The sequence below is a fragment of the Miniopterus schreibersii genome (genome assembly GCF_964146895.1).
Source record: "Miniopterus schreibersii genome assembly, chromosome: 2".
NCBI classification, from domain to species: Eukaryota; Metazoa; Chordata; class Mammalia; order Chiroptera; family Miniopteridae; genus Miniopterus; species Miniopterus schreibersii.
The window spans coordinates 6,500,771-6,519,160 of NC_138102.1; the positions used below are offsets into that span (position 1 = coordinate 6,500,771).

Genomic DNA, 18,390 nt, shown 5'->3' on the forward strand with positions numbered 1-18,390 from the left:
AGCCACACTGGCTGGGCCATGCCGCCTGTTTCGGTCGTGCGTCCTTCAACAGGCAGCTAAAATGATCACAGAGCCACAGGTCCCCTTGGGCAGGCGGCAGGGGACACAATAAGCATTTCTCCCTTCCCTCTTCCTCAGAGTCCGTGGTGGAATGCCCCCGAAATTGCCATGGAAATGGAGAGTGCGTGTCTGGAACTTGCCATTGTTTTCCAGGATTTCTGGGTCCAGATTGTTCGAGAGGTATGCTAGTCAGATTGTGTTTCCTTAAGCCAGCATCAATGAGCCATAGCAACACCAGTAACGCAGGAAACGGCCCAGAGCGGGGAGATGGGGGGCCCGGCACCCACTTGTCCCGGCGCCGCCTTTCTTTCCCCGCCGGGCTGCAGATGCGCCGCTGACCCCGCGTCGTGTGTTGTTCCGCAGCCGCGTGTCCCGTGCTGTGCAGCGGCAACGGGCAGTACTCCAAGGGCCGGTGCCTCTGCTTCAGCGGCTGGAAGGGCACCGAGTGCGACGTGCCCACCACGCAGTGTGTGGACCCGCAGTGCGGGGGCCGTGGGATCTGCATCATGGGCTCCTGTGCCTGCAACTCGGGGTACAAAGGAGAGAACTGTGAAGAAGGTAAACGTGTCACTGTTCACAGAAGCCCGTTGTTACCTTCACGAGAAGACACAGATTAAGCGCGTAATCTGCAGTGTGGCGGACGGGCCCTTTCGCCGGCCGCCTTGTGAAGGTCATTTCGATTTCCATACCTAGGGATGCACTGTTTTCTCAGCACGTGAACTCATACAGAGAGCAAGTACCAGAGAGCCCTCTGCTCTTTTTCCATAATGTGAATAGTTCTTTTTTTTTTTTCCACTCTGAGAAAGTAAGCAAACGTGTGTCTTGACACCAACAGTAGACTGTTTTTTGAGGTGGTTTTTCTTTAAAACATTTTCGTATTGGTGCCAGCTTTTAAAGCGGGCATTTTGGCATCTCTAGAAAGACAGACGATTGAATGTAATAACTAGTGGAAAAAAGTCTGACGTCATGGGTTTGTTCCACGCCGTGTACAGTGGTGAGAGTCAGGATACTACACTGTGAAGTGCAGTTGAGTTGTTTTTTCAAAAAGCAGAAAACCACCATTTCTGGCCTTCAATCAAATTGATTTTATTGATCCACACACACAAAGTAATACAATTAAGTCTCTGGAATTAAATTTTCAGGCCATTGACCCTACAAGTGTAAAGTTTTATTGAGTCCAATTGCTAAATTGAATCTCGTCATCTAAAGCACATTAAAGCGAATTAAGAAAGATAGAGAGTTTGCAACTCATTTATTTCTCAAGCAGTTCCAGGGGCCCATAGAGCTGTCAGCCTCAGTGGTGTGGGTTAGGTCAGCTGATCCAATTTTGTTATGGAGAAGCCAATACTTGTTACTCCCCAATTAGGCAGAACAGAGAGCAGTGGGCTAAGATCTCCAGAGCATATGCGTGTAATTCATGGAAATTAGCGATCCCCGCAAGAGTGTCAGTTACCTAAGTGGCATGATTCTCAGTGCTCTCTCCTAGAGTGCTTTGCGTTTTCGGAAATAAGTTCTTGAAGACATTAGGTATATATTAGAAGATCCAAAATGTTTATGCACATTAGGTTGGGACTTCACTCTTTATTCTGCATGTATGTATGATATCTTCTAGATTTAATCGTCAGATTGTTCTCTGCTCTTGACACTAGCTGACTGTCTAGACCCTGGCTGCTCAAACCACGGTGTGTGCATCCACGGGGAGTGTCACTGCAACCCAGGATGGGGTGGCAACAACTGTGAGATACTGAAGACCATGTGTCCAGACCAGTGCTCTGGCCACGGGACGTACCTTCAGGAAAGTGGCTCCTGCACCTGTGACCCAAATTGGACAGGCCCAGACTGCTCAAATGGTGAGGTCATAAATGTGGTACCCCGAAGTGCTTGCTAGGGTTTTGCTAAAGATTAAATTATTGTCATTTTTAAAACACGCTATAATTAAATTTAATGTGGATTTTATTAAACTGATTGTTTATAGAAATATTAAAAGTAATGAAATCTGTTGTCTTGTAAAAAGAAAAGAAACAGGCCTAGTGAGTTTGTCGTTGCACTTTCTTTAGTGTCATTGTAAAGAAGGATCTTTCATTTCTGTGAAGCTCTTTGTCTTCTTAACTCTCAAGGCCTGTGGATAGCGTGGGGATCTAAGCACATGATCTCATAACAGAGAAGCCTCCATTAAAAATTGTTTGACAATCGAAGGCTAAATATGATTATAGTAAAGGATATACATGCGTAGGTTGTACAGTGGTTCTGCACTGAGAGTTTAATTATAATGCAGGCATATCTCGGAGATATTGCGGGTTTATTTCCAGACCACCACAATAATGCGAGTATTGTAATAGAACGAGTTGTAGTCTTTTCACTGGTGGAAGATCTTGCCTTCAGTTTGTAAAAAAAAATGCAACATCGAAAAGGCAGGTAGTAATCTAGTTTGGTCCAGTTCCTACTCCTCGCCAGCTGCATGTGTGGTGCTGTGCTAGGCCCTGTGGGGATAAATGAAGAATCATCCTGCCTGTAGGAGACTGGCTTTCACATTTCTGACCTAAATAACCTACAGTCTTAAATCCATTTTTACTCGTGACCTAGTATACATATTCATGCGTACGCTCATGTAGCTGACGCAAGAGCTTTCCAAAGTGGTACACACTGATACCTCTTTACCAGCCTGTTCTACTTTTTTTAAATTCTGGTTGCAACCCATGAATTAATTTCGTGGCCCGCTCATGAGTCCCGCAGTTTGAAAAGAGGCTGTTCTACTCTAGAAAATTACAGCATCGCTGGGGAGGTAAGGGGGACACACATGAAATACTTAGAAACCAGCACGTTCCAGTGTAAGTTTATTGAGTTTCACGTGGGAAAATTTGCTAAATTCAGTCAACACCCAGAGAGCAATGTTGCCTTGATGCATATTGAAAGTTTTCAGAGACTTTTATTAACACGCCTTACCTTCTTTTAAAGACTGTAGTGAGCGTAGGGGTGGGGAGGAATGCTTTTTGACCCTGGGAAACTATTAGAAAGTACGTAAGAGCATGAGCTCTGAAATCAGACGCTGGGTTCATATCCAGTCCCTACTGCTTAGCTGGGTAACGGCAGGCAAATGACCGTACGCTTCAGTCTGCTTACCTCTAAAATGGGTTTAATCATACGGCATTCTCCGCAGAGATGCTGTGGGAATTACCTGAAGTAGTGCACCTGCAGCACTTAGTACAGGGCTGAGCTCGTAATAAATCCTAAGTACAGTTACCAGCACCACTACTGTTAGCAAAGATCAACCGTGAGAATGCCCACAGGCACGGGACAGTGAGGTCAACGTGGGGCTGCGCCCAGTGGCGGGGGAAGAAGCAGTTTCCACATGAAGGCTTAGATCGTGGGGCGTTGGCTGGTGGTAGGGGTGTGCGCCCGCTCGCGTGGTGAGACCAGCGTTTTCGAACGGCCCTGGAGATACTGTGTAAGTGTCCGCGTATGAACAGGGAGGCGCTGGCGACCGGGAGGCAAGGCAGAGAGCTTTCCCCGAAGAGAGGCGAGCAGAGCGCGAATCGGTCTGTAGAAAGGAACAGGATAAATCCGAGGGACCCGTACAGGCAGAGCAGACAGGGCTTGTGAAGGAAACAGAGGTAGATGTTGGTGAGAAGAGCGGGCGGTCGGAAACAAGGAGGCCACGGTGTGCGTGATGGAGTCGGCAGGATGGCGCGGTGGCCGTGGGGACGTGAGTGAGACGCAGAGGTGGTGACTTCTGCTCGGGTGCCCAGACTATCTGAGCAAAAGTAAATAATACCAAGAAGAGGAGGAAAACTGAGGAGGAAGGCGGGAAAGTGGAGGACGGGGCCTGGAAGAAGAGAGAAGCTCGGGTTAGGCCTGCGTGACTCCTGGAGCAAGTCGCCTCCGCTGGGGAAGGGGGAGTGACGCAGGAACCCGTCGGATCGGGTCGGGTCGCAGGCGGCCTGGGAGGCCTCACTAAAGAGCTTTCGGAAATCCTCGCCAGCCAGCACTTACCCGGCAGGGTGCGTGGCTTTATTTTAAATAACACGCTAACTTGTTTTGTCAAACTCTGTTCTTCAAAATGCATTTTATAACGACAAGAATCAAAACAGGCACTTTAGTTATTGCTGTTGAGTTTTTATTTACATTTCCAGCTTTCGTACTAAAAGAAAAAAATGCATCCCACAAAGATATCCACTTAAAGTTTATAGACATAATCACTTGTGCAGTAAAGCCGCTAGCTCGGGTCCCTTCTGCCGCTCTCAGTAAAGTAGTCATAATAATCCTGGTTATAAAGTAATACTTGTTTGAAATACGATCATTCTGATGTGTTTCTTGCAATCATACAAGTAAGAAAGGAACAGCAAAATAGCCCCTTTTTTGTTGCATATAAAGTTATTTAACATTACCTGAATTATTTTATAAAGGATAGTTTGTTGTTTGTTTGTTTATTTTTAATCCTCACTGGAGGATATTTTTCCCATTGCCTTTCAGAGAGAGTGGAAGGGAGAGAGAGAAACATTGATGTGAGAGAGACACGTTGATTGGTTGCCTCCCGCTCCCACCCCGACGGCCCGGGGCCGAACCTGCAACCCAGGTACGTGCCCTTGGCTGGAATGGAACCCTGGACCCTTCAGTCCGCGGGCTGACGACGCTCTAACCACTGAGCCAAACCCTTCAGGGCTGTAGTTTATATTAAATAACTCTGAAGACTATTCAGTCTTCTTCATAAAATGATATTGCTGCGAATAGCAAAAAAAGATATAAATGTTATTCAAAATTTTAAATTAGCTGCCACAATCACATATCATTATTTTACATATTTAGACTAATTTTTATGCTGATGTGTAATTACTTATCTATTGGAAAATCTGACGTTTCCTTTATACAGAATGACTTCGTCCTGTTTGTCTCTATCTCCAGGACAAAGCAGAAACTTGACATATATTAAACTCTCAATCTATAGAGTTGAACAGTAAGGATAGTACTGTTTTTGGAGGAACGTAAGCACTGAATATACTTTGCTATTAGGCTGCAAAAAAAGACAGAAAACGTATTTAAAATTATTAGTAAAGATCTCAAACATGCATATACACATCCCGTGAAAATACTGGATTCATGTGCCTCAAATTTATCTACATGTTGCCCAGTTCTCAAAGTTTACAAAAACGTTAATTCATATTTGTGACTTAACATTTGCTAGCTGTATAATTCTGAATTTCTTACCGAATCCTAAAGCAAAACACTTCACCAGCTGCCTCTTCTGCAGTTGTGAAACAACCTTCAGATATCTGAGTCCAGTAAGAGAGTAGACTTTACAGCCAAAGAAACATTTGGTGAAGCTGCTGAAAGAGAAGAAATGAATTATTTCCCTCAGAAAGTTTATGGTGTGAAAGCAATAGAACTTTCCTCTATCTTCATCAGCAGTTTGCCCATTAATTAGCCCTCCAATTCCACTGCAATTAAATTATCTCTAATTAATAAGTTCATTACAAAGATCGACGCACCTTGCTCAAAGCTAGTGTGCTAGACGCTGATAAACACCTTCGCCCTAATGAAACATCGATTAGATGGAAGAAAGAAACCTCTCTCTTCTGGAGCCAAGTTGACGTTCTGTTCCTGTGAAGTTAATCAAACCACCTTAGATCTCTTAATCAAAAATTTAATTCAAACGAGATAGAAAATGCGGCATGAGAAGCCGTGGCCCGCTCTCCTCCAGTTAATAGTCCTGGCTGTTGTTCATAAGAAATGTTACAACCCTCACGGTGCCTTGAGAGGGTGTTAAAAATTCAGCAGCACTTTGAGACAGAGAAGGACGGTGTCTGAGAAATGTTATTTGGGCAAAGAATGGGGAAAATAGGAACATGGGACTACATGAAGTTACCATTTTTTTAATTTAAGAATAAGGCTTATAATCCACTTTCTGTTTGTTTGAAATGATTTCAGGATTTTAGTGTTCAGCATTTTTAGTGCAAGAAAACCAAAACTAAACAACAGTCTTCCAATCTTAGAAAAAAGTGATAATTTTATTTAACTTGTAAAAAATAAAACACCCTTCCAAGTTGTCTCTCTGTGCCTCTCCCTCAATTGGATCTAGTAAAAGAAAGCTTTTTATGAAAAAAACAATCACTTCTGACACCTGAATTCTTTTTTAAAAACCTAACCTACGATTATAGTTTTAAGTCTCTTGTGCTCCTTTCAGTAATTCCAGTCATTGAAAACCTTGTTTTTGAAACGACATAGTCAGTAGGTATGTGATTAACCTGCTTTTCCACTTTGGTTTTGCTAAGCAGCTTTTATCTATCAACAATACAGATTCACTGAAAAGGGAAACGCAATTTCTTCTATTTACCCAGCACGCCTGTGCTTCACAAGCAAGCTAGTGTGCACACAATGCTCGATGCTTTTTAAGGAAAGTTTCTGAATGTTTTTAAATTTTAAACTGGAGGATTAGAAATAGTACCCTTTCCATTCTTGCTGTAGGGGTGAAGCCCAGCTGCTGTTCGTGGCCTGTTAAACCCTGAAATAATTCACTAATTTAATATTAATTTGATGTAGTAACACGTGTGCGTGCGTCCTTGACTATCCAAAGGTACCCTCAGATACATATGTGTGTGTGCGCACGTGTGTGTGTGCATTTTCCTCTCTTCATGAATTGTGTTTTGTTTTAATTTGATGTGGTAACACGTGTGCGTGCGTCCTTGACTATCCAAAGGTACCCTCAGATACATATGTGTGTATGCGCACGTGTGTGTGTGCATTTTCCTCTCTTCATGAATTGTGTTTTGTTTTATTGGTAGCCCGTGTGCACATGTGTCTACATACATAGACAATTATTATAACAAAATTGTCATGTGTATTTCACGCACAATTGTGTAATATAGACAATTATTTATAACAAAATTGTCATGTGTATTTCACGCACAATTAGTGCAGCATATAAGATTAAATAATGAACGAAAAAGTGATCTTCTACCGTTTATATTCTTAGTGGTGGACTCTGAATTCATTTAGTGTATAAATACTCGTGATTTGTTTCCAGTGACTGTTTTTCACTTTCACAAGGCCTATTCATTCCCCTTCTCACTGCCTGCTGCTCTTCTCTCCTGCCCCAACTCCCCTTTCTCGATATAGAAATATGCTCCGTGGACTGCGGCGCCCACGGTGTGTGCATGGGAGGCACATGTCGCTGTGAAGAAGGCTGGACAGGCCCGGCGTGCAACCAGAGAGCCTGCCACCCTCGCTGCACGGAGCACGGGACCTGCAAGGACGGCAAGTGTGAATGCAGCCAGGGCTGGAATGGCGAGCACTGCACCATCGGTAGGCCAGCCCCTCTGTGCCCCTCCCCGTGCCACGAAAGAGCTCGTGTTTGCTGGCTTTCTACTTTAGAAAGCAGCAAACAGGACAAGCCAATGCACACTCATAGACACAGACAACAGTGGTGGTTACCAGAGGGAAAGGGGTTGGCGGAGGTAGTAAAGGGTAAAGGGGGTCAGATATATGGTGGTAGAGAAGTTTTGACTTTGGGAGGTGAACACACAGGCAATATACAGATGGCGTATTATAGAATTGTACACTTGAAACCTTTATAATTTTATTAGCCAATGTCGCCCCGATACATTTAATAATTTTTTTTATTTTAATTGCAAAAAAGAAAGAAAAGCTAGTATCTTCTCATTAATTTTTACCCATCTTTATTAAAGAGGAATTAGGTTTTTTTGTTGTCTTTTTAAATATATTTTTTATTGATTTCAGAGAGAGGAAGGGGAAGGGGGAGAGAGAGAGAGAGAGAGAGAAACCTCAATGCTGAGAGAGTCATTGATCGGCTGCCTCCTGCAGGCCCCCTGCTGGGGATCAAGCCCACAACCCAGACATGTGCCCTGGCCAGGAATTGAAGTGCGATCTCCTGGATCAGGTCGATGCTCAACCGTTGAGCCACACTGGCCGGGCAGGAATTGTTTTTTAAGTAAGATTATCACTTACAATGGCAATTTAGCTCTTTTTAGAATAACTGACATCCGTATGAAGTATAAGGAATTTTTATTCATTGTTGTTTGTGGTGGCTACAAAAATTGATGCACATAAAGATGATTTCATTTCTTACCTATAAATAAGCTTTCATTGGACATTACTTTTTAATGTTCCATCTTGCCATTGCATAACCAAAACAAAAATTTTATTTTTAAAAAATGTCAAAATCTGTGGCCTTTTTGGCTTCTATAGATTCCAGAATTACACATCTTTGCACTTGTCAGTTACCTAGTACCCACATCTTCAAGGTATTCAGTGCCTTTTTTTGCCTTTACCATTTGAGTCACTCAACTGAAAACATTTAATTAAAGAAAATACAGCAAAAATTAGTTCAGTTGACCCTTGAACAACATGGGTTTGAACTGTGCGGGTAACTGGTATGTGGATATTTTTCAATAAATCCTTATACTGTCTGATCCGTGTTTGGGAGTCTGCGGGTGCAGAGGGCCGGATGTATGCGTTGATCTACACAGTTTTAGAAGGGGACAGGAGCATTGAAGAGTTTGGTATCTGTGGAGGGTCTTAGAACCAATCCTCCTTGGATACTGAGGGACAACTCAAGTTTTTAGGGAGTCAGGAGTTATATGTGTATTTTTGTCTGTGCGGGGTCAGAGCCCCTAAGCCAGGCATTATTCAAGGGTCAACTGTAATCAATTTCTGCCTCGCTTCAATGAAAGTGTACAGTATTCATTATAAATGGCACAGTCCTGCAGAAATTTTGTCATTTGAGGTAGTGTTTCTCCACATCGTTTTATGTCTGTAGGATAAAATTCGATAAAGCTTTCAGGGGGTGTCTTGGTATCTAAAGCAGTTTCTTCTTCCAGTGCACCTGTAAGTATTACGTCTTTCCCTTTTTTTGCTTGCAGGAATTGGTCAGCCAGGAATTTTTCCATGGGAAAATTGCAATCACATACAGTGTATAAACTGTCACAGTTGTATCTTTATAAAACGTCATGAGGTTCTTTCTGATCATGCTGACACCCCTGACATTTGTTTCAAGGATCCCACTACCACCCCCACATACGGTTGAACCAACTAGCCGAGGTCACGGGACCCAGGGTGGCTCTACTCACGGCCATATAGTTACCAGAAAGGGACATGAGTTAGCAGGGGGTATCGGGAAACCCACACACAGATGTCCTGTGTTCTTCCTGTCCCCAGGAGAGGTCACATACAGCGTGCCTCTCTCCAGTAATGACATGCGTCAACCTGTGCCGTTTTTCTGCCCAGTGAAACCCCTTGGAGACTCCGAGAGTTAAGGTTTTGATCGGGGCTGCTCCGACAGGTAGTCCCTGTCGGCTACGACAAAACCACCAAAATTCCAGGCTCTCCGAAGAAAAGCAGGTGTTTAGGGCTTCGGGTGTGCAAATTAACCTTATCGGTGTAAGGAACATCCAGCTCTCCAGATGCCAGCCAAGGCCAGCTCAGCAGACTTCTAAAGGTCGGGCTCGTTACGTTGCCTCTTACCTGAGAAACATCCTCAGGGTTTCCCTTGTCCAGTGTGCTTACTGCCCAAACCTGGGGACACGTGTTGTTCTAACGAGATCGACGGCAAATGCATACTCACAGCACTTGCGGGGCGCTTGCTCACCCCCACCGTGTTGTGTGGTTTTCCCCGCCACTCCTCTCCGAGAGAGGCCCCGCAGGGCAGTGGCTTCCTGGGGTTCATAGGATCCGTGTTAAGGCAGAGAAAAGTTGACAACCACAGTTTGTGTATCTTCCTGTGGGCACGCAGAGGACAGTGTGATACCCCGTGACCTAACAGCTCCATGCCCAAATTCCAGAATGCCTGTCTACCCGAGGAGGGCAGGAAAGGGCTCTGCTCACACCCGCTCTTATCTTATAACCCCACCCACTCCATAGCCAGCCAGCAGTGAACTGATTCTAGTCGGGGGGGGGGGGGGGGGGGGGGCAGTTTACATACTTGACTGCATGTATGTATCCCAGGAAGTATAACAAAACACACGTGTATCTGGCTTAGAAAACCAAGAAGTGCACTATAAAGTTAATAGTTGTAAAGTTAATGGGCAGATTTAACTTGCCAATCAACAGTTACTGAATCCTACTGTGGTTCTCACTGACCTTGGCAATATTTCATGGTTCGTTTCTCCCCCTTGGGCTGTTCTTGAGCAACTTCTCAGTTGTGGGGGCAACAGAGGGGTTTTTGTTCTATGCAGCATGTCTTGCTGTGGTGCTAAGGATTCCATTTCTGCCGCTGCATTTAATTTTGCAGCTTTTTGTCCGTATAAGTAACAATGTGGAAATGAAGGGCCTGTCTTATTTAAAAATAAATCCTAGAAGTGAACCTTTTTAAAGATGTAGGGAACCTTTAAACCATTGTTTTTGCTCTTTTGTGCGATTAGAGCTGTTGCTCCAGATCTTGGCACACAGAGATCCCACTGGCTTTCCCCGTCTGCTCGCTACCTGCGTATCTGGCCACGGGACGCCTCGGGGCCCGTCTTCAAGGCGGCCTTTGTGAGGCCCTAATTAAACAGCCCAGGGAACCACGCGTGTCCTCGCATTCCCCGTGGTTACTGCGCTGTGCGTTTCCTCCATTTCAGCGCTCAGGCACCTGACTGGAAGCAGCTGCCACTTTAGGAGAGAATATTCATAAATCAGCAAGGTGTTTTTTCTTTTTCCGTATTATGTGCCATCTCATTGAATACAAGCAGGGAGGTTAATTGAAAAAGCAGTGGAGAAATTAAACAGAAGCAGACAAGTTCCCAATAGAAAGCAAAGAATATTCTCCATTAGTCTTCATACTATCTTCATAGCTGTTTATAAAACCGTAGGCATTTTGGTGGTGAAATAGGTTGTGGATCTAGAGTATTCACTGAGCACACCGCCCACCTGGAAGGATCCCGTCTTGACAGTTTTCTTGGTGTGTTCGTATTTCCCCCCCCATGATGAATCACCTCTTCGGGAAATTAGGCATATTCGTCCTCAGGTTCATTGTCCCCAAGATCTTCGTCCTCTGGGTTAGACTTTGACTCGAGACGTATGCAGATGGGAAATGAAACACAGGAAAGCCTACTTTTAGCAGTATTACAAATAAAATAAATATCTCTTCCTTCCTCCCCAGAGAAGCATTTATGATTGTTGGATCCTTTCATAAAGAATACGTTACATGATTGAACCACATCAAATAAGCACCCGCAGTTATTACCGACATAGTTTAACAGGCCTAGCGCTGTTCCCGATGCTCAGATACCATATGCTTCAGCCTTTGTATGTGACCATTCCACTAAAGGGTCAAATGGTTATCACGCCCATGTTCCTGCCTCTGTTCTTCATGAATAGGAAAGATGTCAGAACACTTAGAGGATCCAAAAGCAAGTTAAAAAATATGAAATATAATTAAGTGGTTTATAAATGATAGTTGGTATAAATTGGAATATTGTATGGCTGACTTTATATTTAAAAAACTTAAACAGATTCATATTGTGAGAGTTGAGGTACGTGAGGGGGAAATCCGTGAGCTGGGTGACTCTTGCCTTGGCCTAACTCAGTAAGTTCACTATGAATGTATTGAGCTGGAACCAGACTCTGTAATCACGTCACGGCAACTCTTTCCTTCTTGTTTCGCAAAAGAGGGGAAAACTGCTTATCCAGTTGGCCTGGGGCTGGAGTTGTTTGGCCTGTGACTAAAGTTGATGGGCCTGTGGCTGGAGTTGATTGGCTGTGACTGGAGTTGGTTGGCCTGTGGGTAGAGTTGATTCACCACAGAAACAATATGAATGTCATGCGGGACTCTGATGAACAGATGTGTGTAAGTAGAATCCATAACTTTTCCATGAAATGCTAACAATATCCTGGGCAATGATAAATCCCAAGTGCCAAATTTTGAGTATTACTAACCTGTAGCTTCCCCAAGAACTGTTCTTTTTAGCATTTGCTGAAAAATTTGCCCCTACGGCCATCCATTTGTTTCTATGAGCATTAGAGGCGGTAGGTGAGATTGGACCTGCAGGGAAAGAGGGTGGAGATGGAGCCACACATTTGATTGTTACCTACTCACCAGGGAGGGTTGTTAGGAAGGTAAAGAAGCGCAAATCTTGGCAGAGGGAGAAATGGTTTTCTGGAGGCTGATTGACATTTTCCATTTCACCACAGACAGAAATGGAGAAAATGGGTTTAATTGTTTAAATGTTGGTTAGAGAGAATGCAGAACCTTAGGTTAGAGAACATTTAAATCCTGGATCAAGATCCCAAAGAAATTTTTGCATCTCCACTCCAGTAAGCTTTAGCAGTGCCACGTTATTTAGGCGTGAAATGTGGAGGGTCTGTATGTCCTTTTTGTCAGTTTGTTGAGTGTTTTTTTGGAGAGGCGTGTTTTTTTTTAATTCTTTCCATCAATCCTCTTCAGTAGTGTCCCTGTCTGGAAGCCCCTCAAGGTCTCTTGCAATTTTAGAGTTTATTGACAATTTTTGCTTTATTTGGGAAATTACTAGATTTAAGCATGGGGTTCCCTTGTTGTTCTCAATTTCATTCAACTTTTATTTTTATTTTTCCTGTGGCATTTGCATGTCTAAGTTACTTTTCATTTGAAAATTTATTCATTTCTTTATCCATTAAGCAATTATCGATCATCTCATCTGGGATGTTTGAATACTACTGCTTGTAAAAGTCAGTGTAACAGAACAGGAAAAAAAGCATAGGCTCTGAAATTTCAGAGATATGTTTTCAAATCAGTTCTGTGACTTATTCACTATAACTTGTGTCTTAACTGTTTTATTTTGTTGTTGTTGTTAATAGTTTGTTGATTTTTAGAAAGGAGGAGAGAGAAAGAGAAACATCCATGTGAGAGCATAACATGGATCGGCTCCTCCTGCAGGCCCCCAACCAGGGATGGAGCCCACAACCTGGGCATGTGCCCTGACCAGGAGTCGACCTGGCCTTTTGGTGCCCAGGATGACACCCAACCAACTGAGCTACAGCAGCTGCTTTGAACCTGGGTTTTTTTCCAAATGTAAAATAGCTGTAATAATGCCTATGACATGAGATTTTGAAGTAGAATATTCCATTTAAGAGCTTTTGGAATTTGAATCCTTGCCGAACCATTTATCTAGCACTAGCCGTGGCCTTGGTAAGTCATTTAACCCCTCTGCCTATGTTTTCTCACATGTGATTATTATGTATCTCATAGGGTTGTTAGAGTCAAATGAGATACTAGAATGTAAGTCACTTTAATTAAAGTACGTAGCAAATAGTGTTTAATAAATTAGTTTCTAATTTAATGTTAAGTATGAATGAGCAAATGGCAGCCCAGTCAATGTTTTGGGTGCTGAAGTTTAAATAAAACTAGAAATAAAACAAAATTTCTGACCAGTGAATTTGCTTTAAAGAGTTAATGAGCCCTGGCCAGGTTTCAGTTGCTACCTGGTCAGGGCTCATACCTCAGTTGCTGGTTCCATCCCCAGTCAGGGTGCTTATGGGAGGCAACTGATCGATATTTCTCTCGCACATTGATGTTTCTCGCTCTCACCCCCCTCTCTTCCTCTCTCTCTAAAATCAATAAAAACATATCCCCGAGTGAGGATTTCAAAAAAAAAAAAAGTTAATGTAATTTCCTTTTCATTGTTAAAAACTAAAACCTAGTCTCAGGATGCATATGACTTAACAAGAATTTAATGCAGGAGTGGGCAAAAGTAGGTTTACAATTGTTCGTATACAAAATAATACAATAATTAATAAATAGTAATACAAGAATAAACTGTTTTGGGTACTCACAACTGGAAGCCTGCTTTTGCCCCACCCTGTCTGTTCTGGTTGGGGTCAGAGAAAAAGTGCCATTTAAAATCTTGGAGATGAGAGAGAGGTGGAGTCTGTCCTGGTATTTTCCTTCTAGTAAAATCTCAAACACAGAGTTGTTTATTGAGCTACATTGATTTTCATGTACTTTCAGGCAATTCAGATGGAAATTCGGCCTGGGGGAAATCCTAATTCCTTTAAGCTACAAAAGACTAGCTATTTGTTTTTATTCTAATTCTTTAGTACACTGGGAAACAAGATCATTAATGATCACAGAGACATGCTTTGTTTGTTCAGAAAAAACTTAGACCTGCGGTGCTCAGCATACCGCTATTAAAACCGGCTGCTTTGGGCTTTGGGATGCTGGCGATGAGAGATTGGAAATGAAATACACACAGTTGGGGAGTTTTCTACTGAACAATGTGGGGGTAAAAGAAAGATCAGAACTATAGCAGGGCGGACAAGCTTAGGTTTGTTCTAATTTTCTCAGGAAAATGGCGAAAGGATCGCATTTTAGTTAAATTTTTAAAAATGGGTGACAATTTTGAAAAAAAATGACACTGATAGATGTTTCACTTAGATTACAAAATCAATACTCTTTGAAACTTTTGTAATGTTTCCAAATTGATAATCGTATTTATAATAATATAGACTATGGAAATTCTACATCTGTCTTTTTACATTTTTATTCAAACTTTGTAGTTCCCCTTATAAAGTGGATATAGGTTCGCACTTAAACCTGCAAATGTTCGTCCTGGGGGATATTTGGCTTCACCTCTGTCCCTGTGACTTAATAGTTAAGAAAGGATTTCTCATGCCACCTGCCTGAGTCCTGACAGGGCTTGGGATGTGTTTATTGTGAAACTCATGTAGCTTAAGCTTCAGGGCTCCTCGCTTGCACAGGCCCCTTCTTAGATCTTGCGAGGGGACCGTGGGTTTATACGGTCATGTGTTTATATAAAACTTGCGCATCAGTTACCTTTGTCTCTTTCCACTCCCAAGTTTCTTCCCATTACACTTTTCCTGGTGTACGATGGCTCTGGGGTGACCGGCACTTGGAGGACTTAGCCAAGGAGACTTTGAGCTGGGATCCGTTTAGTCTCGATGTAATCGGATGTATCTATGAAGTGTGAAGTCCTTGCTGTCTGTGGTTGTTGCTGCTGGCCACCCAGGGATGCTCCTGCCATCCGCTGGCTCACCTGATGACATCAAAGCTCAGGGTCAGAGGTTCTGTGAGGCTGTGAATGTGTCCTGTGGGGCCCTGCTCAGGAAGTAGAGACCTAGTCTAGGAGAGGACATTTGAAATGTAGAGAAACTAATAAATCTGTAGAAAATGCTGCCTCTCGTCAGATTCATTGAAAAATGCCTGATCCAAGCAGTCTTCTCCTGTCAGAAAGATACTTGATTATGGAACTTACACACTTTTCTCTTCGTGGTGAATATTTTGAGGAATTTATCAAAATTCCTGCATCTGTAGGACACAAGTCTGTAGCAGCTCCTCAGGGCACACAGCCACACCTGTTAGCATTTCATGTATCCGAGCCCTGGGAACATGGCCGGAAAGAGTTCTTGTTTATTCTCGAAGTCCCGATACCGACAGACAACATAAACTCAATAGTATTCCGCTTGAGGACATCACGGCACCGAAGGTTAGTTTATCATATGATAAAAAGGCTTCCCGAATTGGCAGTAATGCCAAAAATTTATATGGCATTACTGATAACAAATTTTGAAGCCTAATGAAACTTTTCTAAACTATCAATAATGAAAACCATGTTAAACAATCATATTGAATAAAGCCTGAATTGTTTTTCTATTCTTGCCATAGAAAACATTACAAAGTCATTGTCTTTTAAGAGGCAGTGAGTAAGTATAGCCCACAGAATACAGGGAAAAATATTTATTAGAGATATGTCAGGTGCTCGCTTAAAAATATGCTTTTTTTTCTGATACTTGTGGTTTTGATCAGCTTAAAAATTACAATATGTGGTGATATTTCCTCATTCTACATAATTCTGCACCTAATTTCATATTTATTATTTGGTATTCTTTTCTTTTTTTTAACTCTTCACCCAAGGATATGTTTTTCATTGATTTTAGAGAGAGGAAGGGGGAAAGAGAGAGAAAGAAACATCCCCCGGTCGCATCCCCCACACACCCCGAACCCACCACCCTGCAGTGCCCAAGACAATGCTGCCAACAGCTGAGCCCCACCGGCCAGGGCTGGAGCTCTTTTCTTAAAGAGCCCCCCAGCGTAGATCATTTCAGATCACGCAAACCTGACCTGCCTCGGTGCCCAGCTCTGCTACTTGATAGCTGGGCGATCTCAGGAAATCGCTTATCTGAGCCTCTATTTCCTTATCTCAAAGTGGGACTGAAAATAGGACCTGCCTCACTGAGTTGCTGAGAGTGCTCAGTGACTTCAGACGTGGAGAGGAGCCCTGAGCAAAACCTGGCACGAAGGAAGCACCTCGTAGGTGGTCCTTATTGCTACTGTGGTTGTTGCTGGAGTATTTGGACTGAAATTAGTAAAACGTTGACTGTGACTTACGTGTTTTTTTTAAGATTTTTTTTTATTCCTTTTTAGAGAGAGAGGAAGGGAGAGGGAGAGAGAGAGAAACATTGATGTGAGATGTGAATGGGAGCACCCTGCAGGGGTGGCCACAGCCCAGGCGGGTGGGGAACCGGACCGGCAGCCTTTTGGCGCAGGAGACCACCCCCAGCCCACTGAGATGCACCGCAGCTCTGCATTGATTCCGTGGTGAGGGTGGAAGGATTAGCCCGCGATTTCAAGGAATATCATCATTCCTCCCCACGAGGGCACATTCGTGTCCTTTCAGTGGTAGAATCAACCTCTGTTGTTTCTTGACTATGACAAGTTGAAAATTGCCTCTTTTCATCTTAAAACGGTTCCTTTTCCCCCTGCCTGCTTTGAAATTGCAAGTTTGGTTATGGTTGTTGGTCCATTCAGAAGGTACGGCTTGTCTCCCTGTTCATGGTTAACATAACTACGCTCACAGATTATGGGGTGAGTCCAGCCAATCTTTTCTGTGCTCTTCCTCGAGACGGGTTCACTGACCCTCTCCTCCCTGAGTGCTCCTAGTGAAGCTGGAAAGCAGCTGTCTGAAATATGGCCATTATTCCTGGGGTTGGCAGACATGTGCCTTGGATAAATTAAGGAGCAGTCAAAGGAGGTCCATAAATATGAATACTTTGCCAGCTGCTTTTCCATTAAACTCTGTTGGTTGAATGAAATTAGGAAATAATTGTGTTGGTGGGGAATCTACCATATCCCAATGTAATATAGTGCCTTTCTCTAACAACAGAGCCTAATTTTTTTTCTATCCACCAAATTAGTTTTCAGGGTAATCTACATTGCAAATGGGCCGATTTGCATGAAAACTATGCCCACTTCTTCTGATTTGTCAACACCTCTTTTCTTAAAAAAAAAGTCTTTAGCATTAAGCATGGGTGGGTAAGACCATCTGCTTGCCAAGCTCGCCTGCAGCTCTGTCGCTTAACACGGGAGACAGGGTACAGCTGTTTAATTGTTACGGTGCAGAATGATTATCAGTCTATCCAGAATTAATATTTATATATGTGTGCATAGAAAGCATGTGGTTAAACATAAGTGATCTAATTATGAGTGAATGGCATTAGGTATTCATTAATTAGTCCCCACATGAACAGTGAAGTGTAAAGTAATGCTTTTCACATACACTGTGACTCTTGGCTTTTAAGACGCGTCCCCGTAGTGGTTTATTATGCATGGGAGTGATCCACCCCAAATACATTGGCGTGTGCAAGGGGAAAATCACCACATAGCTGCCATAAAAAGCAGAGAGAAAACTGTGTGTGTGTGGTTTTTGCACACACCTTAACTCTTTCCTGCCCGGAAGCCGTCTCCCTGAATGGTGACCAGGGCAGGTACCTAGTGTCAGCTTGGATGTGCAGTTCTGGCTGCATGTACCCACGTGGCACCCACAGGGACTGCCACTAGCTACTGAGAAAGCTTTTCTCAGCCAAGCCTGGTTTCCTCCCGGATTTAGGAATGTGACACACGCATGCACATCCTTCTGCTACAAAAGTTAGCAACGTATATCCCATCACGTCTGCTTAAGTACATTTCAGAATGGAAATTTTTCAGCAGAATCACAATATAAAGATAGAAATATGCATGAAAATGTGATGTGTTAACTTCTCCGTTTGCAAGTACTTACCATGAAAGTGACTTGTATTTGGAGTTTGTGAGCAGATTATGTGAATACTTACAAAGATATTTAAACTTCTTTAGAAAGTATTCATTTACCTTGCTGAAATAAAATTACTAAGGAGGAAACACAAAGTGTGTAAGAATAAGTTGTGATGTATTTTTTAATGTTTTCAATTACAGTTTACATTCAATATTTTATATTAGTTTCAGGTGTGCAGCGTAGTGGTTAGACAATCATATACTTCACACAGTGTTCCCCTGGTATTTCCAGTGCCCACCTGCAGCCATACATGGTTATTACAATGTTATTGATTATGTTCCCTATATACTGTATTTTTTTTGGTAACTACCGATCTGTA

At 42.9% G+C, this 18,390-nt stretch overlaps 1 protein-coding gene across 6 annotated transcripts in view; it reads left to right on the forward strand.

Annotated features, from left to right (window-relative positions):
- The window catches only part of TENM3 (teneurin transmembrane protein 3), a 613,031-nt gene that overhangs the window by 507,942 nt on the left and 86,699 nt on the right, over positions 1–18,390 (forward strand). For all 6 annotated transcript variants that reach the window (XM_081130530.1, XM_081130532.1, XM_081130534.1 and 3 more), the window contains 4 exons: positions 139–240; positions 424–618; positions 1,710–1,910; positions 7,171–7,356. In XM_081130530.1, the coding sequence (XP_080986656.1) occupies positions 139–240; positions 424–618; positions 1,710–1,910; positions 7,171–7,356 (684 nt within the window). The remainder of the gene's footprint in view (positions 1–138; positions 241–423; positions 619–1,709; positions 1,911–7,170; positions 7,357–18,390) is intronic.